At 37.1% G+C, this 24,521-nt stretch overlaps 1 protein-coding gene across 1 annotated transcript in view; it reads right to left on the bottom strand.

Moving 5' to 3' along the window:
- Positions 1 to 24,521, bottom strand: part of sema3h (sema domain, immunoglobulin domain (Ig), short basic domain, secreted, (semaphorin) 3H) — a 188,928-nt gene that overhangs the window by 19,223 nt on the left and 145,184 nt on the right. The window contains exons 9-14 of the mRNA XM_020929434.2: positions 21,859 to 21,928; positions 9,138 to 9,282; positions 6,990 to 7,079; positions 6,769 to 6,898; positions 6,601 to 6,689; positions 2,720 to 2,761 (exon numbers count right to left, since the gene is read on the bottom strand). Coding sequence (XP_020785093.1) covers positions 2,720 to 2,761; positions 6,601 to 6,689; positions 6,769 to 6,898; positions 6,990 to 7,079; positions 9,138 to 9,282; positions 21,859 to 21,928 — 566 coding nt within the window. The remainder of the gene's footprint in view (positions 1 to 2,719; positions 2,762 to 6,600; positions 6,690 to 6,768; positions 6,899 to 6,989; positions 7,080 to 9,137; positions 9,283 to 21,858; positions 21,929 to 24,521) is intronic.

Genomic DNA, 24,521 nt, shown 5'->3' with positions numbered 1-24,521 from the left:
ACATAAAGAGGATCGTGGACCATCACAATATATCGAATTACAAGTCTCTTTGCTTAAATTAAGAGTTATGGTGCAGCAATAGCTTAAAAAAAACATGGAACTACATAGACCATGATCCTTTGCTCCATTTCAGTGCAGACTACAAGAAGAAAAAACAGTTCTAAGCACTTTTAAGTCTTAGTTCTTTGGATTAAGTCTCCAGGCAGGCGTTGCAGATTTGCAACAGCTAAATGCCAATTACCTACTTACTCCAAATCCATATTTTGTGAGCTTTGTTTTACTCAGGAGTCTTTTTTCCCATCCATGCTGATAAACGTGGATGATGCAGACTGTGCAAAAATGACTACACACAAACGACCTGCCAGAAGTGCAAAGTACTTTTGTTGTTTACAAAGGATAAAAATTGTTTCTTGGAGAACCACACGAAAAAGTGATGTTGTTCTGCCACTGTAAAGCTGTTACACTGTGCTTTATGTTTTCATTGTTATGAAAAGTGGTTTACAAATAAAGTTAGCGTTCATATCATTTTCAGTCTTCAGTGTTAATTTTCCACACCGGACCAATGCTGAAAATCTGCAACATCCCAGAACTCACTGGATGTGAAGGTCTCTCAAACAAAAAGCCAGGATTGTATATTACTACCCCATATGATCATTTTCCCCAAATATCAGATTTTTTCCTGTCACTAAAATTTTATTTGAGCCTGAGAGGGTTAAGAGGAAAAAAGTTTTGTTTGCCTGCACAAATTATCGCAATAAATATCGTACCGTGAGATGTACATCGTGAAAATATCGTACCGAGAGAATTGGATATTGTTACATCCCTAATCGTGAACCTTCCCAACATATCGTGAGCTTTCTGACAATATCGTACTGTGAGGTTCATACCCTGACGATATCGTATCGTGAGACTTGGATAGATTTACTGTTAAGTTTTATTGTTTTGACACTTCACTCGCTCCCCCTTCAGAGCGCTGTCACAACACGCGTATCCCACTAATGACACTGCTGCACACTGCATCAGGTTTGTGAAGTCGTAGCGTATTGTTTTGTATATTCATGAAAAATGTCCATGTGGGAGCCCGGGTGATGTTGCTGAGCCGTGTACGTGATATAGCTCTGGAGATTTGCTGTATTCCTCAGATATGCATGGATGACATACGGCGTGTAGGAGCCAAAATGTACTTTCTTACTGTGGACTTTATGTGCTGCTGCCTGTCAGTCTATAAAAAGGGCAGAAAAAGGTTGGTGCTGCTAGGTTGAGAGGTACACCAGTTCTTACCGTGCGTCTATCGTGGAAATGTTTTTCTGATCCATGTGGACAAAAGGTCACAGGGGCCGATAAAGAAATTCAAACGCAATATTTTGATCTGTGGTTTATGAAAATTGTGTAACTTTTCTTTTCACAGTATGGTATTAAACCTTTCTATCGTCATGGAAACCAAACCTTAGCAAGCTACAGGTCAGATCTGTGGAAAGGCGACCCCACTCACAGTCAGAATTCCTGTTTTTCTAGGTATTTTTGAGCTATAAAACCACCTGAAACTGAATAAATATAAGGTAGAGATGTTTAATGTCACACTGTGGAACATTCTAAGCAGACCAACCGGCCAAAAAGTTACACAGTGCACCTTTAAGACTTGACTTTGCAGGTACAAAACCACTTCAAGCATGTTTTTGACTGTAGAAAGCTCCAAAAAGTTTGATTTTACATAATACCCCCTCTTTAAATAATAAAATATAATTCATATTCAAGACAAAAAATATATAAACCCCCCCCCACAAAAAAAAAAAAAAAGTAAATAAGTAATAAAAATAGGTTTTCAGAATGGATCTCTGCATCAAATTGTAGATAAAAATATATAAAAAGTAATAAATATTTTTCTGATATTGACCAAAAATAATGACTGGTTACATTCTGGTTAATTCCTCCCACAAAAAATGTAAAAAAAAAAAAAAAAAAAAAAAAAAGATGTACATAAGTAATAAAAACAGATTTTCAGAATGTATCTCTGCACCAAATTGTGGACAAAAAAATATATAAAAAGTAATAAATATTTTTCTGATATTGAACAAAAATAATGATTGGTAACACTTTAGTTAATTTCCCCCCATATTTTTTTCAAAAATTAAGTAAATAAGTAATAAAAATAGGTTTTCAGAATGGACCTATGCACCAAACTATAGACAAAAAATACATAAAAAGTAATAAATATTTTTCCGATATTGAATAAAAATAATGACTGGTAACATATTGGTTAATTTCCCCTCCAAAATTGTAAAAAAAAAAAATGTAAACAAGTAATAAAAATAGGTTTTCAAACTGTATCTCTGCATCAAATTGTTGTTATTTTCACGTTTGCCTGCGTGAAAAACATGCAGCTACATTGAAGTTTTTGCGATAACCCTGAAACGCTGTAGATCATTTCGTATCAGTTCAGACTCGGCCGTGATAAACCAAAGGAGCCGCTCTCGTCCTGTTGCTGCGCCGACGGATGCTGTGTCACCATGGCAACAGGTGCTGGAGACGGTCCTTGGAGACGGAGCTCAGTGAGATGACTGATGATAGCTGTGTGTTTCTCTGTGTTTGTATAATGTGCGCGGTGTCGATCTGTGTACAGTAAAAGGAGTTAGGACATCTGTGTGTGTGTGTGTGTGTGTGTGCGTTTGTGTGTTTGTGTGTGTGTGTGTGTACGTGTGTGTACGGAGGGGAGAGGTACCTTCTTCTTGGAGAGTGTCATGGCCGTCACTGGAGACTTGTGCTGCAGGTTGAAACAAAGAAAATATTATTAACAAGCAATTTGAGAAGGTTTATTTAAAAAAAAAAAAGAAAAAAAAATGCCGTTAAAATTCTGCTTTGAGTTTATAATAAATAGTAAAAGATGATGAAAGAAAATGATGATGGAGAAAATAATATTAGTTTAAGTATAGGGACTAAAACTGTTTATTTAAAAATGGGAGGGAAAAAAAAGGAAGAATAAGAGAGAAAAGGAATTTCTATTATAAATTATCCAAAATATATCAATGTAAGGGTTTTTTTTAAACTAAATTTGTGTCAGTGTGTTTGGTCTGGGGAAATTTTTTATTATTATTATTTTTTTTGTCTTGTATTTGTTGTGGGTGTTGCTTTATGTTTTTGTGTTTTGTTTTATGTTGATTATTCTAATTTGTTAAATGTTGATTATTGTCTCCAGCAAAGGTAACATAAACAATTTTTTTTAGAAAGTGGTAACCATTTATTGACTTTTTTGAAAAAGTCTAAACCAACCCCCCACCCTCCTTTTTATTTATGTATTTATTTATTATATAATTTTATTTGTTATTAATAATAGTAGTAGTAGTATACTTATTATCATTCTATTATTATTATTATATTGTATGATGCTACTTGTATTTCTTGAGTGATTTGTTTTTGTTAGTTAACTTTGTAAGTTGTTTTATTTGCATAAAAAGAGAAAAAAAAAAGTGTGTGTACAAGAAGGAAGTGCTCCACTGTGTTTTTAAACTCCATACACCTCCACTAGAATCATTAGGATAATTTCAGCCCTGGAATTGACAATCTCAATTTAAGAAAAGATAAAACATGACATCACAAGGTAGAACAGAGCATTTTGAGATTTAGAGATGTAAACAGACTAATAATAATGGATTACTCAAACATGAAAGAAACAAAACACAACTCCAGGTCTGTTTTTGATGAGGTAACAGCATTATAACATGAATTGAAGCTCACAAGAGTCAACTTTGTGTAATAAAAATCAAAACTTACACAAATACGTAGAAGACTAGAGTCTATGAGTATTGGTTAAACACATGCTTTTCTTTGGCACTGCCTTTTTTTTTTGATACGATCATAAACAATACATTTTGTGCCTTTGTCATTATTGTTCATTTGTGCGACCATAAACGAAAACAAAAGAAATCCTCACATTTTTCTCATTCTCATTTTGCTTATTTTGATACGATTATAAAAGATGAACTTCTATGCTCTCTTTGTCATTGTTACCAGTTTGTATGACAGTATGAAATTTATTTTACTATATGTAAATATTTGTAAAGTTCCGTGATCAATGTGCATAAGAAACCCCATCATTTTTTAAACATTTTTGTCATGAACATTTGAAACATTTTTGTCATGAACAGGGGTGGGTTCATATCAGTTTTTCTTCTTCTTCCCACTCCTTTTTGAGAAATGTTTTCTGAATATGCAGTATGATTATTGTTTCTCTTTTGGCACAAACTCGAAACGAAAAACAAAACAAAACAAAAAAATCAATCAATATTAAAATGGGATGTCAATGCTTTATCATATTTTTGCAAATTTATAGCAGCAACACAGAACCGATGAAAGAATTTTGCCTCTTTCTTGGAGCATATTTCAAAATAGTCACAGTAATATTATTTAGTACTTTATATAAGAGCTTATCCAGTGAATACCAAGAATGCAGTGTAGAACAATAGTGGGTGGATAATATAACCTCGGGCTTGTTTCCAAAACCAGAATAATTTAAATCTAGTGAAATGATGTCAGTGGATCTCGAACACGGAGCAGAGGAGTCTGATTACGGTGACCACATCTGCTCTTCTCTCCATAAGTACCCACAGATGCACAGTACAGTGTAAAGCATGCATATTTATGTCATTATAGCGTGGAAAAAGGGTCTTTATCATATCTATGGATTATTAGTGGAGAGGTATTGCCCTTGGGGGCTTAACTACAGAAGCTGGTTTGAATTTTGTGTCTTTGGTTGCTAAAACAAAAGAATGACAATACATAATTTAATAATCGTCCTTATTTTGGTATTTTTTACATTGCTTCGGAATACAAGCAACTATTCTACGTGGTACAACATGAAAAAAGGGATGGGATTAAATAAATGTTCTTCCCACTCCTTTTCAAAATATATATATGTGAAATGTAGATTAAGTGTACTAGATATATGTAAACTTCTTGTGCTTATGAATCTGCTCGAAATTAAACAAATGTACCTTTTCCCCTGCTGTTAAGTTCATTTTAAAAAAGCATCCAATGGGCAAATTTTGTGGCAAGACCGGTATAAAATATTAGTCTGATTCATTGGCTGGGTTCACTTCACGGAAACTGCATTAGGATTTGTTCACTCGACGGCAGGCAGGTACTTTTTTAATGTAACCAATCGCTGTTATTTGGTTGTGACGTAATGCACCAAATCCCGTAAGAAGAAGGGCAATAACGTCTTTCCCCTTGACAAATTTCACTAAACATTCTCTTTGTTCCAGCTTTAAATCCTCGATCTCGGGAATCATTGCCAACAAAGAATGTCTGTCTTCGTCTACATCCATCTCAACAGCTTTGTTTACTGTTGTGCCTTCAAGGGACCCAGACAGATGCTTGAGTTTGACGTCATGGCTTCACAGCTCTTCGCTGATTGGCCGGTGCGCGGTCTACAACTTCCAGGGTTCTTACAAACCGTCTAGTGTATTCTGATTCCTGACCTAGTCCCTGGAGAAAAATGAAGCGAAGGCACTAGGTGGCGTCAACCTGGCTAATAAAATATAACATCTTCCTCTGATCTCAGAAGCTAAGCAGGACTGGGTCTGTTTACTACTAAAATGGGAGACCATTGTATATAAATGAACATAAGTAACCCACTAGCTGCTGCATCCAAATCGGAAGTGAAAATGGGGGCGCTTCGTCGTACTCAATGAAAAAATTACACTTACACCGAAAAGCTGTCAGCCCTCTCTCTTTTTTGCCTGTAAATAAATTCCTAGTCCTAATATGGATCTGGCTCCCAATTCGCTTGAATATCTGCCAGCCTCGATGAGCTTCATTTGACTGCAGCCGAACACTATGGGTGACATCACGGTGCCTTATGCCGGACATAAACTGTGCAATATTTTCGATTGTTTCACTCAGCCCCAGCTCAAACTGTACGATCAAATCACAGGGTTTAAAAATTCACCGCTCACGATTCATGTTCTCACAATATACGATCTGATGCCCAGTGTGAAACCCCCACGCGAGGCGACTGGATTTCAAACAGGTTTGATTTTCTTGCGACCTATGATTGCCGATCGGGAGCTGGTCGTGAGGTATGCGGTGGTCGAACCAATCCCAGAAAGAGTCGCACGAGTGAAAAATCTGCTCTAAAAGGGTCCAAAAATCTCACAGTGTATGCCCAGATTTGGTTCACTTCTTTATATCTTTATAACCCACCCTGCCTAATATGAATGTGGTGTGTGAATGCATCTAACCCTGACCTTGTAAAAGTATCTTTCTACCACCAAATGTGGAGTGAATAAATAACGCAGTTCGAGTTCGTGGAAAAGCATCATATAAGACTAATACATTTTACTAATATGTTCAATGTCACGTAATTCAGCCCTAATGTAGATCTAGAATAATTCTGTTCTGTGAAATGTTCGAGGACAATGTATTTTTCAGTTCACTTTCATAACCTTTATTGGGACTAAAATAAGAATCTACAGACTTTACACTTTTACATTTATGAGAGTTCTCTACTAAAAATATAGGTGTATAGAAAGACATATAGAAAAAAATAAACGTTAGACAAAGCATATTTTCTGTCCACAGCCTGAGAGTAGCAAAAGTTGTTACCTGGAAAACCTGCATCTGCTCCAGAGTGACCTCCTGACCCTGGCCATGTTCTTTGGGGAAGTGGATGGACTTCAGCACCAAACCAGAATCTAAAAAACAAACAAAATCAAATCAAATTCAAATTCAGAATAAAAAAATTACCTCAAAATCATTTCAGTTTTCGCTCGCCTGTCCCGATGAAGAGAACGTCGTAGGTCCCATCCACGGCCTCCACTCTGTCCACCACCAGCTTACTGAACTTGTAATGGACTCCCACTCTGAACAGCAGGGGGCGCTCTCCAACGGGCATGACATTCTCCTGTAAATTATATTGATTTTAGCGTGGAAAATGGGTTTAAAAGAGCAGTTATGTTGTGTTGTGCGGTGGGCCGGTGTATGAAAGCACAGACCTGGAGCAGAGGGTGGGTACGGCTGAAGAAGATCACGTCGTCTGGGTACTCCCGAGTCGAACTGTAGCTCCCATAGGTGCTACTGGGACACTGAAGGTACAAAAAATAAATAAATAAACAATAAACATAACATTAAAGGTTGTATGGAGGATTTTTTTTTTTGTTTCAAACTGTCAGTGAAAGATTAAAATACCATTACAGAGACGCAGCAGCTTTGTAATTATGATGACCAAAAAAAAAAAGAACGAAAATCTGTCAACTGTGGACGTAGTGAGGCCAGATAAACATCAGCCAATAGAAAACGAGGCTGCCTCATTTTCTATTGGCTGTTAGGTTATCAATCAAACTCCCTAGTATAACTGACTCGTCAGAGCGCGGAGATTACGTGGTTTACGCAGCGGTTCTTAGAGGCTTTTTCGAACTGTCGCTTCCTCGCATTTCGCACAAAGTTTGTCGCGACGGCGGACGAGAATCCACGACCGGTTCGCCGCAAAAGAAAGTCCAGTTTTTGAGGTCGCTGAAAGAAGAAGAGAAGGGGAAAAGGAGCAAAGCCAAACTGAGGTGATTCTTGGAGATCTCGTCCAGCGATGGCGCGACCGAAGCAGACGAAGGGTCTAAAAAGTGACGCGTCGGTCGCTGAATTACTTCTAGACAGGTCACTTCAACAGTAATTCTGAATGCGCACAAGGACTGTCGCTGTATTTCTCTTCCCTTAAAAAAATCCTCTATACAACCTTTAAAGGTGCAACTTTTCTGGTGGAGGCTCCATTAAAAGCTTTTCTTCTGGAGATGTTATTGCTTTGTCTGGAATGTTTCACAGTCTGGTATTAAATGTTTCTGTCTTCATGGAGACAAAACCTGACTAAGTTACAGGTCAGATCTGTGAGAGGCGACCCCGCTCACAGTCAGAATGGATGTTTTTTCTATTTTTGAGCAATTAAACTACCTGTAGTTTAATAAATGTAAGATAGAGCTGTTAAATCTCATACTACAGAGCAATGGCAATGACAGACCCCAACCAAAAAGTTACATAGTGCACCTCTAAATCAAATAAATAAATAAATACAAATAATCAATATCTGTTTCTATATTGGCGTGAACTCACAATTAGGAGCTTTTACCTCTAATAATAATAATAACGTTTTTGTACATAGCGCCTTTTGGAAGAAATATTTGGATGTTTTAAAACAGTGATATGTAGAGCTGTACTACTACTACAACTATTATTATTATAGTTATTATTATTATTATAGTTAATATTAGTATTACTACACTGGAGGGTTGTTCTGCTTCATTATTGGGGGCTGCAACATTTTGAGGTTCTAGTAATACTAATATAATACTTAATACTTCAACAAATATTACTACTTCTAAAAATGCAACTAGACTACACTGAGGAGCTTGTAGTATTGTTCAGTGACATTGTACTACTACATCTACTATTAATTCTACTATTACTACTACAATTACCTCTACTACTACCACTACTACTACCACTACCACTACTACTACTACTACTACTACTACTACTACTACTACTACTACTACTACTACTACTACAGTCGCACTTGTACAGGGACAAGTTAAAGAAGTTTGTGGGCATAATAACGCTTAAGATACTACTACTTCTACTAGTACTACTACTGCTACTACTATTATTACTAAGACTACTGCTGCTGCTACTACTACTACTATTACTTCTACAATTACACTTGCACAGGGACAAGTTAAAGAAGTTTGTCAGTATAATAATACTTAAGACACTACTACTACTACTACTACTACTGCTACTGCTACTACTACTGCTACTGCTACTACTACTGCTACTGCTACTGCTACTACTACTGCTACTACTACTACTACCACTACTATTACTACAGCAGGTACACTTGCACAGGGACAAGTTAAATAAGTTTGTGGGCATAATAATACTTAAGATTCTACTACTAGTACTACTGCTACGACTACTACAAAAGCTGCTACACTCAGAAACTTGCACTAGGTATTGTTGTTAAGTTCTGAGGTTCCATTACTATTAATTATACTACTACTATTATTACAACTACTACTACAGACTCACTTGCCCAGGGATGAGTTTGTAAAGTCATGCAGTAGGTTTCTTGCTCTTAAGCGTTACTGAACACTCACAGTTCCTGGCCGTGGGTAGGGGATGTGTCCCGTGTACTCGGCCCACTTGTACTGAGGTCCTTCTTTATGGAGGAAGTTTCCTTTGAAAACTCTGACCACGTCCTCCATGCGGTACACACAGACCGCAGAGCCGTTCAGGATGTCGCTGAGGACGAGAGAACAGCTTTAAGTCACGTCATCATAGCAAGCAGATCTCAAAACCTGGATAGATTTTTTATTTTTTGGTAACAGGGCTGGGAACATTTACTGAAAATACATTTGAATATTGTGAATACTAATGTTGAGTAACTGCATTTTGGTGTTTACATTTTCATTTGGTGGTATTCAGAATACAGTTACTTTCCTAAATTAAAAAGAATATATGGTACACAGTGGCGGACCGTGCATTTCACACCTAGGCCTTCAGTGGTGCTCCGTCTGAAACAGTCCACTCCTCAATAACTATTTTATGGTTATAAAAACATCTTATTATACAGAAATACAGTATAAAGAGCCATTGCATTGCAGACAGATAACTCCTGTAGCCACAATTAATAATAGTAATACATAGTAATAATAATAATAATAATAATAATAATAATAGCCCGCTGAAGGTGCAGTTTGCTGCTTTGGCCGGTCCACTCTCTGACTGTCCAATCAACGGGTCTGGATACTTTGCTGGTGCTATGCGCCTGCTAGAAGACCCTGATGATACCAAAATCTGATTGGTTGAAGCAACAGTTTCATGGACATTTACTGTGTGTTGGAGGGCCTGCAGAACGGACTGTGAAGGCTTCAGGCAGACTTCTCTGACTTTGACTCAACAAATGATGGCTGAAATGTGATTGGTCAAATGCTTTAATATGAAAATAAATGTCTGGAAGCAGCACAAAAAGCTCTAAAAGCTATGAAAGGAAGCGGACAGACCATTTGGAATTATTTAATAATAATTAGGGCTAGGGTATCATTAAGAAGTTGCCGATATAATACATACCTCGATACACAGGCCACGTTACGATACATATCTCGATACAGTGCACTTTCGATTCAATACGATATATTTCAAATCAATTCTATACGGTTCAATAAAAATAAAGGCTAAATCATGGCTGTGATACTAAAAGTCTTTGTTAAACCACTTCTTGTGCAAAATTCATATGAAACACAAATATTTTAATAATCAAAACAGTGAATATGCCAAATGTGTCGCAAAAACAAGCTTCCTTCCGCTAAACAAGCAATAAAACTATGGAGCTGTAACACAATAATTTTGTAAAATATACCAAAAAATACTCTTGGCGATGTATTGATACAGCAGGCCACGATATCAATACTGTATCATCATGAAATTGTTTCCAGAGTAAATTTATAAATGTTCTTGTTTTAAAATGTTTCCACTATTTATATAGTTGGAACAAGAGACCCCTGTAAACAATCTTTTACTAATACAAACAATCTTTCTGTGACATATTTTGCATTTCTGTTAAGAGTTAAAGATATATCCATTTACGACCTTGCATGAAGAGTATGTTAAATTAAATTAAATCCATGTATGTCCAGCTTTCTATAGTCAGAACCTTCCCCACTGTATACAGAGAAGAGCCTTTCTAAAGAGATTTTTTCAACTCTCTACATGGTCTGGAATTGTTTCTTTCTCGATTACACAGTGCAGCTTATATGTCATGTTTTTTTTTCACTGTAAGATAATTATTAATATTCCAAGAACTCAGAGTATAGTATTCTAATTGGACCATGTAACGGAATATGTTAGAAAAGATCTGACTGGAAATAAGTGTGTTACAGCAATCCCTTTATGTTTTACATGTCCAAGAGGCTGATATTAAGAGACCTTAACAGGTGCACAAGCAAAGAAACCCGACTATCCCCTGACTAACACGCCCAGAAATAATACTTAATAATAATAACTCATGCACTTTATTTTGGAAAACCTCAAAGTGACAGAAAAGTGCAAAATGTTGGAAAGTTGAGCAGAATTTTTCCACAAAAGAAGTATTTTTCCTGCCGAGTGAACGCCCTCCTCTCTCTGCTCTGCTCAGCCCTGTGTCAGATGGTAGTGTCACAGGAGCATGTTTTATATTCTCCGTGTTAAAGTTAAGGGGAGTGAGTCATTGTGGTCTCTGCTCCGTTTCTCTGCAGAAGCTCCAAACATGAAGCACTTTGCATCATGTCACGCTCCTCGGCTGAATGAATAAAAACTGCACCGGAATAGCAGGCAGTGAGACGTCCAATATTTGTGTTTTAAATTATTTCTCTTGGCTCTGTGTATTTTAAAAGTTAATTTAATCGATTTCAGTCAAGTTGATGTAATTTGAATAGTCACGGCACTTAGGCACACAGGAGAGGCTCTGTTTGATTTCCACTTTTGCCTCTAAATTGCAAATTTTTTTGTGGACTATAATACAACATCACTACTTCTACAAATAATTCTAGACTACCTCTGTGCCCTTGTAGTATTGTTCAGAAGTTTTTACCACCACAACTAGTACTACTAATTCTTCAACAACTACTACTACTACTACTACTACTACTACTACTACTACTACTACTACTACAGGGACAAGTTAGGGAAATCAGTTGTGGATTTCTGTATTATTTGTGTACTATTTATTCACAATTCCTGGTTGTGGATATAACAATTCTTCAACTACTACTACTACTACTACTACTACTTCTTCTTCTACTACTACTACTACTACAGTCACATTTGCACAGGGAAATGTTAGGGAAGTTAGTTGTGGATTTCTGTATTATTCACAGTTCTTGGCTGTGGATATAACAATTCAATTCTCCAACTACTACTACTACTACTACTACTACTACTACTACTACTACTACTACTACTACTACTACTACTATAGTCACACTTGCACAGGGACAAGTTAGGGAAGTTAGTTGTGGATTTCTGTATTATTTGTGTACTATTTATTTATTCACAATTCCTGGTTGTGGATATAACAATTCTTTAACTACTACTACTACTACTACTACTACTACTACTACTACTACTACTACTACTACTAGTCATACTTGCACAGGGACAAGTTAGGGAATTCAGTTGTGGATTTCTGTATTATTTGTGTACTACTTATTCACAATTCCTGGTTGTGGATATAATAATTCTTCAACTACTACTACTACTACTACTACTACTACTACTACTACTACTACAACTACTACTACTACAACTACTACTACTACTATTGCAAATACTACTAGATTACACTCAGAAGGTTGTTCTACACCTTGGGTCTTCAACCTTTTTCCTCCAGTGAGCTCCTTTATAAAAAGAAAATGCCAGACAGCTACTAATTTTAGCGGTCACAAGAAACTGGGAAAGTATAAAAGCCACGGCGAGCTTCAGACAGGATACAGTTAGATGCTTATAAAACATAAACCAGTATCCGTTTATTAGTGTACAAGTTAGGCATCAAAATAATCAGATTTTAGTTATTAAGATCAATAGGTATGATTTAGAAATCCCTTGGCGAGCTACTTGGAAGGGGGTGGAGAGCTTCAGGTTGGAGATCCTCGGTCTACGCAAACAAGACAACACCGCACCGATTCACTGGGAGGTTTTAAAACAGCTTTGTAGTCTGTATAAAACTATCAAGATCTGGACCCCCATGCAAAAAAATACAACACGACTGACGATGGCGGCACCCACGGCAACTTCAGGAGTAAGGTGAATACAAAATTAAACTTTGACCTTCTGGAAAAATCATTATCTCGAGTCATATCACATTTACCCACATATATTTTCAGTTCCCTTCAACAAAACACTAGAATCAGGAGGACAAGAAAACCAAGCAGACAGTTCTGTATTAGAGATTCGCCGATACCGAGTACTGATACTGATACCAGACATGATTTTTACAGACTTTCTTTTGTGGATCTTGAAAAAATATATTATTCACAAGCAGTGTTGGGGAGTAACAGATTACATGTACCGGAGTTACGTAATCAGAGTACAAATTATGAGTAACTGTATTCAGTTACAGTTACTGTTTCAGTGAGTGGTAATTAGATTACAGTTACTTTGTTGAAATAAACGGATTACACAGCGGTATTTTCCTGTTTTCACTTTTTTTTTTTTTTCCTTTCCGGTAATTCCACTCATTGCTGGACACTAAACCAGGTCTAAAACCAGGTCTAAAACCAGGTCTAAACCAGGACTGAAACCAGGTTTAAACCAGGTCTAAACCTGGTATAAACCAGGTCTAAACCAGGTCTAAAACCAGGTCTAAACTAGGACTAAACCAGGACTAAACCAGGTTTAAACCAGGTCCAAACCAAGACTAAACCAAGACTAACCCAGGACTAAACCAGGTCTAAACCAGGACTAAAACCAGGACTAAACCAGGTCTAAACCAAGTCTAAACCAGGTCTAAACCTGGTCTAAACCAGGTTTAAACCAGGTCTAAACTAGGACTAAACCAGGACTAAACCAGGACTGAAACCAGGTTTAAACCAGGTCCAAACCAAGACTAAACCAGGACTAAAAACAGGTCTAAACTATGTCTCAAACAGGATTTAACAGGACTAAACCATGCTGCGTGGACCGTGTCTCCTCCTCTTCTATCAATAATATTTTTAATTTGGTTCAGTAAAGTCTGGGCTTTTTATTGCCTTTTATCAGACAAAACATCTTGTTACAATATCCTCGTCTTTGCTTCTCTACAGCAAATCAAGTAATCCAAAGTATTCAGATTACGTTACTCACTTTAAGTAATTTAATGGATTTCGTTACAAACTACATTTTGGGGTATGTAATCTGTAATTTGCAGGGGAATACATTTTAAAAGTCACCTTCCCAACACTTTTCACAAGATAAAAACTGGCAATTAATTTAGCTGTGAAAATCTGATACCAGCGTCAATACTGAACAAAATGTCTGGATCTGATATCAGCTTATTTTGGCAGATACAGTAAGTTGATGTAATAAAACTTTTACTGGTCTTAATTGGCTCCAAAAGTCTCATAATGTTTGAACACACTTGGATCAGTTTTCTCTTATTTGATTTTAGTTTAAAGGAAATTTCCGGACTATAAGCCTCAACTTTTTTCTCACACTTTGAACCCTGCGGCTGATAAAACGATGCGGCGTATGGACGTATGGACGGATTCTTTGTTTGGCACATTGTCCATTCATATATGCTCGCAGTCTGAGTGCAGAAAGCGCCGCTGTCTGTGCAGTTTACACATGGATCTAGGCTGACAGACATGAAGTTGCTACACTAGACAGCGATATTGTCAGTGCACTCAAATAGTTCATTGCCGTGTGATAAAAATTAGTTATGAAGCTATTGGGGGGGGCAAGTTTCAAGGCTGTATAAACTTCTACTTACTAGTTCTTATCATCCTCTGGCATTGGACTCCTTGTGGAAGGCTGATTTCTGGGACGGTAGCCCTGTTTTGGACTGGGACGAGGTGTGGGAGAGCATTAGCCTGTCCTCCAGGAATCCTGATCACCAACAAATCCATTATAATTTTGCACATCGGTTATATTTAACTCCCAAAAAATTGTATGTTATGAAGAAGATTACAGATCCTTTATGTAAATTATGCTCTTTAAATCACATTGGCACATTTAAACATATGTTTTGGGAATGTCCACCCGTGCGGGATTTCTGGAGGCAGGTTTCATGTAAACTCTCTTTGCTATTTGATGTACTAGTACCTTGCTCACCGGACGTGTTGATATTAAATAACCTCTCACAAGTCAAACTTAAAGTGGCCGAGCGAAGGATTTTGTTGTCAGGCCTAACGGCAGCTAAGAGAATGGTGGCCACACGCTGGAAGCCACCACACTGTTTATCTATTCATGCTTGGTCATTAATGTTTCTGGATATAGCCCAACTAGAACTCTCCATAGCCCAGGGTGCATAGGCCAAGAGTGAAACAATTACCTTATGGCATGTTTTCATTAAAGGTTGTATAGAGGATTTTTTTTAAGGAAAGAGAAATACAGCGACAGTCCTTTTTCAAATGTTGTGCATGCGTGACACCAGCTCCCTCAGTAGAAACACCTTCTCCCGCCTCTTTACTCTAGAAATCACGCTTGTTTACAGCCAGTGCGCGTTTAGAATTACTGTTGAAGTGACCTGTCTAGAAGTAATTTAGCGACGGACGCGTCTTCAGTCTTTAGACCCTTTGTCTGCTTCAGTCGCACCATCGCCGGAAGGAATCTCCAAGAATCACCTCCGTTTGTCTTTGCTCCTTTTCCCCTTTTCTTCTTCAACCAACCTCAAAAACGGACTTTCTTTAGCGGCGAACGTGTCGTGGATTCTCGTCCGCCACCGCAACAAACTTTGTGCGAATTGTGTGGAAGCTAGAGTTTGAAAAAACCTCTAAGAACTGCTGCATAAACGACGTAATTCCCGCGCGCCGGTGAGTCAGTTACACTAGAAACGTAGGGAGTTTGATTGACAACCTTACAGCCAATAGAAAACGAGGTAGCCTTGTTGTCTATTGGCTGATGGATATCTGGCCTCACTACGTCCACAGTTGATGGATTTTCATTCTTTTTTTTTTTTTTTTTTTTTTGGTCATCATAATTACAAAGCTACTGCGTCTCTGTAATGGTATTTTAAACTTTCATTGACAATTTGAAAATTAAAAAAAAAATCCTCCATACAACCTTTAAGCGTCTCCAACAACTTTGTAGCAGACCTTTGCTTGGGTGAGGCTTTGGACCGGGGTGGGAGGTTGTTCTTTTTTTTTTTCTTTCTTTCTTTTTGTATTTCAAAAAACAAATAATTGGATTGCAGTATTTCTGACTATGAATGTACATAAGCAAGCTGTACTCATTTCAGAACTCATGAATGTACAGTCAATGTGATTAAGCAGCATTTCAATAAAAAAAGTTGATCACAAAAAAAAAAAAAAAAAGAGTTATGAAGCTAAATTAACAGTGAGGGGGATACGTTCCAAACTTAAGTAGCCGGACATCCACTCATACCTGATTGACAGAACTAGCCCCGCCCCCGGCAGAGTCTGAAATCTGCTGAAATCCTACAAGACACTGACATGATACAGACAGGACAGAGGCTCTTTCTGCGCGGGGAGAGACAGGGTTGATCTGCCGAGGAAGATGCTGGCTTGATTGTGTTTTGAACAGTTATTTTCCGCTTCATACACACACCCTCCTCATGGAAAACACACGAAAAACCGCAGATGATGCAGCTTTTATGTTAACGATGATTGATGCGGCTGTCGAAGAAGGAAACAGAGCTGCCGCACGTGAACTCGGCGTCGCTGTGTCGCTGGTGAGATTTTGGCGACCGCAGCGTGACGAAGTGACTCAACGCAAAAAGACGACAAAAGTTTTCAGAGCAGACGGCCTGAACTTAAAAACATTCTTGAAAACATGGACACCTGCGACTTATGTTCAAGTGCGGCCTATATATGTACAAGTTTAAAATTTTGTTAAAATTTTGTTGATGCAGCTTATATTCAGGTGCGCTCAATAGTCGGGCAAATACACTAAATGCTATTTTCAGTCTTTGCACTGGTATCGGTTGATATCGGCCACAATGATGCCATAATATCGAAATTGGTATCAGAACTGAAAAAGCTGGATCGATGCATGCAAAGTGACAATAATTAAGTTTTATAACAAACACACTTTGTATTGTTTTGTCAAGACATTAAATTATGGGAGGTGCTCAGCTGAAAAATGTGAATCTACAACATCATGTAGACAATTTTAATGAGCTGCATATTACAGAGCAGCTTCTTGTCATTCCTGCTCAGATTGAAAACAGTAAACACAACATCTGGAGAACTGTCAGTCACAACTCACAACTGGAGTTTGGTCACTTTGAAAATGAGAGACTTTAAATTGCATTAAGGTCATAGATTCTTCTCATTCCTGCACAGCCAGAACAGAACTAGTCTCAGGTGTGGATTTACAAAATAGGGATGCACCGATCTGACTGAAATGGCATTTATTTCCTTGAAACTAAAATAAAATAAAGACAAAACGGATCCAAATGTGCTATGGTGCTGTTATTTATCTCTCATCTGTCAACTTTTGTATCGAACATTAAAAGTATTCAAACATTAAAAGATTTTCTCAGCCAACTTAAACTTATGTATATCCAACCTGGATATTGTTTCAACCGATATTTGGAAGCCGATATCCGATCTAGCAAAATTTTATGTATCGGCGCTGACAACTGATACCAGTATTGGATCGGACTGGTGCATCTCTATTATAAATAACAATATTCTGTTACGTTTGAGATCTTACTTCCTGGGGCATAGTTCTTAGTTTATCCAAGCTTGGGACTATCACTACTAGGGATGTGCAAAAATATCGAAATATCGTATCATTTAATGTGACGATACAGTATCAATATTGGGGACTGCTGTATTGATACATCTCCAAAAGTATTTTTTGGTATATTTTACTAAATTATTTTGTTACAGCGCTGCACTTTCACTGTTTTGATGATTAAAATGGACGTGTTTCATATGAACTTTGCACATGAAGTGGTTTAACAAAGACTTTTAGTATCACAGCCACGATTTAGCCTTTATTTTTTATTGAATTGTATCAATTGAATCAATTTGAAATATATCGTATCGAATCGTATCGTAACCTATGTATCCAGGTTTGTATCATATCAGCAACTTCTTAATGATACCCAGCCCTAATCACTACTTGGGAGGTACTGGATTCCATTTTGGGCTCTCGTTCAAAATATTCACATATATTCAATTAAAAATTAATCAAAAAGTTGTGGTCTAAAAGTTTACTCAAGCAAGAGTAAAACGTACTAACTACTACTCATGTAACATAATATCTGATTTATAATTTAAAGTTAATGTACAAATATCCAAAACAAATAAACAAAACCAAATCTGATATTTTGAAAGAATACACTATAAAACAAAACAAAAAAATACAGAAAAAGAAGATCATATCTGAAGGAGAGGTGAAAGAAACACAAATGTTCAAACCTTCAAATATTAGGATTTTAACGATATCCAAGTCTCATGATACGATATCGTCACGTATGAACCTCACAGTACGATATTTATTGCAATATTGTGGGAAAGCTCACGATATACTGGGGAGGCTCACGATTAGGATATGTAACAATATCCAAATCTCTCTGTACGATATTTTCACGATATACATCTCACGTAACGATATTTATTGCGATATTTTGTGGAGGCTAATATTCTACGTTTTCCTCTTAAAATGCTTTGGCAAGACGTAATCCAAAGACTTAAAAGTGTTTTGAACTGTTATTTCTTCATGTAGTCTGCACTGAAATGGAGCAAAGGATCATGGTCTATGTAGTTTTTTGAGCTATTACTGCAGCATAACTCTTAATTTAAGCAAAGAAACTTGTAATTCGATATATTGTGATGGTCCACGATATTATTGTGAGAACTTTCACGATACGATATCACAATATTTCGGTTATTGTTACATCCCTAAAGAGTACTGTTACTTCAAACTAAATATTATTCCATCAGATGTAAACGTGCCTGAAAAGTTTCTGCAGAATAAATAAAACTGAGCACTATCCCACCTCTACTTTGTATCGCAATTATTTGAAAATCACAGCCAAGAATTTGAACAATAGCTCTTACTAACAAACTTATCTCCCCGTTTCAGCCGATCTCTCGAAACAATTTAAATCTGTTGACGCGAAACGGTGGAAGTAAAAACAGAAGCAAACCTCAAACAGATAAATATGAGCAGGCAGGAGTGAGTCAGCGCTCTGAATAGAACTCCAGAGTTTAAATTTCTGAGGAGAAATGTGTTAAAAGCCTGGACCAGCCCTGCGTTGGAAGACAGTCAAAAAGCACCACCAAGGCTACTCCCTCCTCGTTCATTCTGTGCCAATGTCTCTCTGGTTGTTTTCTCAGCTTAATAGCCAAACCTCATGTAAATGGAGTCTGACACCGGCTGGAACTACTTTAATGCCAACTTTAAACACTTTTTGAGGATTTGGAAGCTTATTTTTATGTGTCCGACAGCGACGCAAGCGCAACGTTTGAGATGTGGATTTAAAGAAACAGTATTTTCCAAATCTTGTAATGGTAGGTTAAGAAATATAGGGAGAGAGGGAGTATTTTTGTGTAATTTAATCCTATGAAAATACCAAAACGGCTTTATATAAAATCGTCACATAATAATTTAGTGTAATTTAAAGAGCACATGTTACTCTATTTTCTGATCTGTTATAATGTTGTTTCCTGGAGTTGTGTTTTGGTTCATTCACACAGGCTGAGTTTTTCTCTCAAATGGAAAACACCCTGTTCCACCTTGTGATGTCATGTGGTAATACAGGAAGTGATGCACTGTGTTTTTAAACTCCACACCCTTTCACTAGAATCATTTCAGTCATTTCAGCCCTGGAATAGCCAATTTCTGCTGAACTAAAACTAAAAGGAAGCTGTTAAAGTGAAAACTACCACTTCATGACATCACAAAGTGGAGCAGAGCATTTTGAGCTTTGGAGACGTAGACAAACGAGTAATAAAGGAATGAAACAAAACACTACTCCAGGTTTGTTTTTGAGGAGGTAACAACATTATAACATGGTTTAAAGCTGTCTAATATACAACCTTTAACTCTATGCAAATACCAAAATAATTATCATTTACTGTAATTTAAAGAGCCCATATTATGCTATTTTCGGATCTGTTATAACATTGTTTCCTCATCAAAAACATACCTGGAGTTCAGTGTTGGGGAGTAACAGATTACATGTACTGGAGTTATGTAATCAGAGTACAAATTATGAGTAATTGTATTCAGTGTTTCAATGAGAGGTAATTGGATTACAGTTACTTTGTTGAAATAAATGCATTACATGGTGGTATTTTCCTGTTTTCACATTTTGGGCTATTTCCTTTTTTTTCCTTTTTTTTCCAGTAATTCCACTCATTGCTGGAAACTAAACCAGGTCTAACCTAGATCTAAACCAGGTCTAAACCAGGTCTAAACCAGGACTAAACCAGGTCTAAACCAAGACTAAACCTGGACTAAACCAGGACAAAACCAAGACTAAACCAGGATTTAACGGGATTTAACAGGACTAAATCATGCTGCGTGGACGTGTCTCCTCCTCTTCTATCAATAATATTTTTAATATGGTTCAGTAAAGTCTGGACTTTTTATTTTCTTTTAGCAGACAAAACATCTTATGTTACGATATCCTCGTCTTTGCTTCTCCACAGTAAATTAAGTAATCCAAAGTATTCAGATTACATGACTCACCTTAAATAACTTAATGGATTCCTTTACAAACTATATTTTGGTGTATGTAATCTGTAATCTGTAGGGGAATATATTTTAAAAGTCACCTTCTCAACACTGCTGGAGTTGCATTTGTTTAATTCACACTTATTTAACACACAAACCTGCATATTTAAGTGAGAGTTTTTCCCTCAAATAGAAAGTCTTCTGTCATGTGGTCATACGGGAAGTGCTGCACTGTGTTTTTAAACTCCACACCCTTTCACTAGAATCATTTGGGTCATTTCAGTCCTGGAATAGCCAATTTCTACTGAACTAAAAGTAAAAGGTAGCTGTTAACGTCAAAACTACCACTTCATGACATCACAAAGTGGAACAGAGCATTTTGAGTTTTGGAGACGTAGACAAACGAGTAATAAATGGTCACTGAAACATGTGTGAATGAAATGAAACACAACTCCAGGTTTGTTTTTGAGGAGGTAACGACATTATAACATGGTTTGCCGCTGTCTAATATACAACCTTTAACTCTATGGAAATACCAAAAAAATTATATATAAAAATTCAACATAATCATTTACTGTAATTTAAAGAGCCCATATTACGCTATTTTTGATCTGCTATCATGTTGTTTCCTAACCAAAAACATACCTGGATTTGTTTAATTCAGACTTGTTTAACACAAAAACCCTGCACATTTAGGCTGAGTTTTTCTCTCAGATGGAAAGCACTCTGTTCAACCTTTCACTAGAAACATTTGGGTCATTTCACCCCTTGCCAATTTCTTCTGAACTAAAGGTAAAAGGAAGCTGTTCATTTGAAAACTACCACTACATGACATCACAAGGTGGAGCAGAGCATTTTGAGCTTTGGAGACGTAGACAAACGAATAATAAAGGATTACTGAAACATGTGTGACTGAAACAAAACACAACTCCACGTTTGTTTTTGAAGAGGTAGGGGTGTGAAAAAAATTCTAAATATCGATATATCGTATCGTTAAATGTGATGATACAGTATCAATATCCTGGACTGCTATGTCAAGATATCACCAAGAGTATTTTGTGGTATACACTATTTAACTAAATTATTTTGTTACAGTGCTACAGTTTTGTTGCTTGTTCAGAGGAAGGAAACTTGTTTATGCAACACTCATATGTATTCACTATTTTGATGAGTATAATGAGCGTTTATCATATGAACTTTGCACACAAGAAGTGGTTTAACAAAGACTTTCAGTGTAATAGAAATGATTTAGCCATTATTTTTTTATTGAACAGTATTGAATCGTTTTGAAATATATCATATCGAATCGAAAGTGCACTGTATCGAGTATCGTATCGTGGTTTATGTATCGAGATATGTATCATATTGGCAGCTTCTTAATGATACCCAGTGGTTTAAAGCTGTTTAATATACAACCTTTAACTCTATGAAAATACCAAAATAATTCTATATAAAAATGTAACATAATCATTTTGTTTAATTTAGAGTACTGACCTGGAGGTGGTGAAGAGGCCGTAGATCAGGGGGTTCTTCTTGTCTTTGCCATGAAGAATAAAGATGTCCTCTGCAACAAAACACACAAGTAATTACATTAGTACAGAATGTGAAGATAAATAGCACTTAGTCACAATGTCTAGAGTTTATTTAGAGATGCATTGTGTAACTTATTTAAATATTCCATCCAGTCCTTGTATTTGCAGAGGTCGCTGGTGCTAGGCTAGTGCATGTCAATGGCCATAGTTATCCTGCCGCTAAAAACAGTCTTACCCACTCCACAAAACACCCGAAACAAAACAATAATAACGCCAGATTGTCCATGTAAATGTCTGTGTCGATAGAATCATTTTAGAAGTAAAACCAACCTTGAAATTGAATGATTTATGTCTGAGCAGCAGCAGTGAGTTGTACTTCCTGATAGAAAGCTCGGCAGCGGCGAACTGATATATGAGAAAATAGTCCCTCAACAAGCGACGGTTCATGGGATACAAGGTTAGTTTTATTTCAAACATTCTATCAACACCTATCTACACCGCCATGACACCTGGCACACTATGTCATTGACTTCAGCAGCATCGGAGAAACATGGGCAGGTTTTGTTGTGTATTTGGTTGTTCTAGACGCTCTGAAAGGGATAAAACGATCCGTTTCTTCACTGTTTCTCTGGAAATTACTCATCAGGAGCTCAAACAAGGGAATTATCGGAAAAAAAAACGCGGATTATGACTAGAGAACATAAACCACGAAGAGATTTCCTGTGGTACCATCAAGACACACTCACGTCACTTTCATCAAGGTATTTGCTATTTAAATGGTTTCATAGTTTATTTAATGAGAGAAGCACATTTACTGAACTAAAATGTAAAAAGAAAACATTTGCAGTGTGAGTGGCAGTAGAAACTGTATCTTCCAGCGCACATATAAACATGTCACTCGTCGTAGGACCCATGTTTTCTTTATTGTCTTGCTTATCCACAACTATGTCTTCTAGAATTAATCGCTTTTTGCGAGCGGATCTTTCTAACGTTCGCGAGGATCTTTTCATGGCCGAGGAGCCCAGTGTGGGTTCGTTGAATCATAAACTAGTGCGGGTTTTCTTGGATAAATTAATGACATTTTAGTTCAGTAAATGTGCTTCTTTCATTAAATAAGCTATGAAACAATTTAAAAAGCAAATACCTTGATGAAACTTTGGGTGTCTTGATGGTACCACAGGAAATCTCTTCGCGGTTTATTTTTGCTAACTATAATCCGCGTCTTTTTTTCGATAATTCCCTTGTTTGAGCTCCTGATGAGTCATTTTCAAAGGAACAGTGAAGAAACGATTTGTTTTATCCCTTTCAGAGCGTCTAGAACAACCAAATACACAACAAAACCTGCCCATGTTTTTTAAAGTGTCTCCACACATCTCCAATGCTCTGGCTCACTAGGAAATGAGGTCCTATGTCCAAAATTCCGAACTGTCTCTTTAATGAGCGACAGAATGATCCACAGTTTGATCCCTGTTTGGAAAATGCTGAACAGTGGATTTTGTGGGAGTCGGTTTGAACCTGCTTAGTTACATCGCACATACATATTACAGACCTATGATATTGTCCACCTGTGGCTAATAATCCATTATCTCTGACACTAATCCCTTTCTCCCTTTCTTCTCCTGCTTTCGTCTCTCTGTTATGGAGCATGTTTGGTACGAGGAGCAGCAGGGGGCGGAGTCTGACTGTGTATGTTAATAACGTGCGCTCCAGGCTCTCGTATCTGTGTCGGAACAGGTTCATTTTAAACCCAGACGTGAGGAGGACCACGCCGCAGACACACAGAGAGACACAGGGCCCATATGTCCAAACACTCACCTGCTGTTAACTCTTATTATGGGATGTCGGAGGTGACAATGTGTTTATTAATAAGTGTCGTGTGAGGAATAGAGATGGTGATAGAAAAAAGGACAGCTGAAAATTCACATGTGGAATTCTTTTTGATATTCTCATTTCTTTGGCTAATTGAAATTAAATGGATGCAGTTGGATTCAAAGTCTACGGACAATGTCACACTCCCACTTTTGATCAATTAATACTTTCTTTTTTTTCATTTTCAAAAATAAAATGCGACTGATCTTGCTCCGTGAAGAGACCAAGAAGCCCAGGAGTAATTTTACCTGCCCACATCTTTAATTTTAAAAACGTACAAGCAATCTTTATACAAACTACCGCTACTATTACTGCTGCTAATACTAATATTATTAAGACAACTGGGTCTGGTCAAGTGGTAACGGAGGGAAACAGGGGCAGACTTATTCAGAAACTAGAGGGACTATTGAAATAAGTAAAGTATCAGAATGTAGGAAAGAGTTACACTCCAACAGGGTCAAGTTAAACCTGTGATATTCTTTCAAGTTGTTGACAAAAAATTTAAAAAGTCATGTCAGTAATGAAATATGCAGCACTTTCTGGGCAATAAATACAAACAGTGATAACTCTTGGTTCTCACTTACATATCCTTAACAAACTGGTTTGAATATTTGCTTCATATAGTTTTCTACCATATGGTACAAGATTAGGTTGAAAAACCTCTTACTTTTTGAGTCATGAGATTTTTTATTAAGAAAGGTCATGGTAACGGAGGGAAAAGTAACGGAGGGAAAATTGTTCAAGCAAGTAGAAGGT

Source organism: Boleophthalmus pectinirostris, unplaced genomic scaffold (genome assembly GCF_026225935.1).
Source record: "Boleophthalmus pectinirostris isolate CB_2022bp ecotype Guang Dong unplaced genomic scaffold, ASM2622593v1 HiC_scaffold_8, whole genome shotgun sequence".
Classification (NCBI taxonomy): Eukaryota; Metazoa; Chordata; class Actinopteri; order Gobiiformes; family Gobiidae; genus Boleophthalmus; species Boleophthalmus pectinirostris.
The sequence above is the reverse complement of the archived record's forward strand: the minus strand, read 5'-3'. Positions and strand labels throughout refer to the sequence as shown.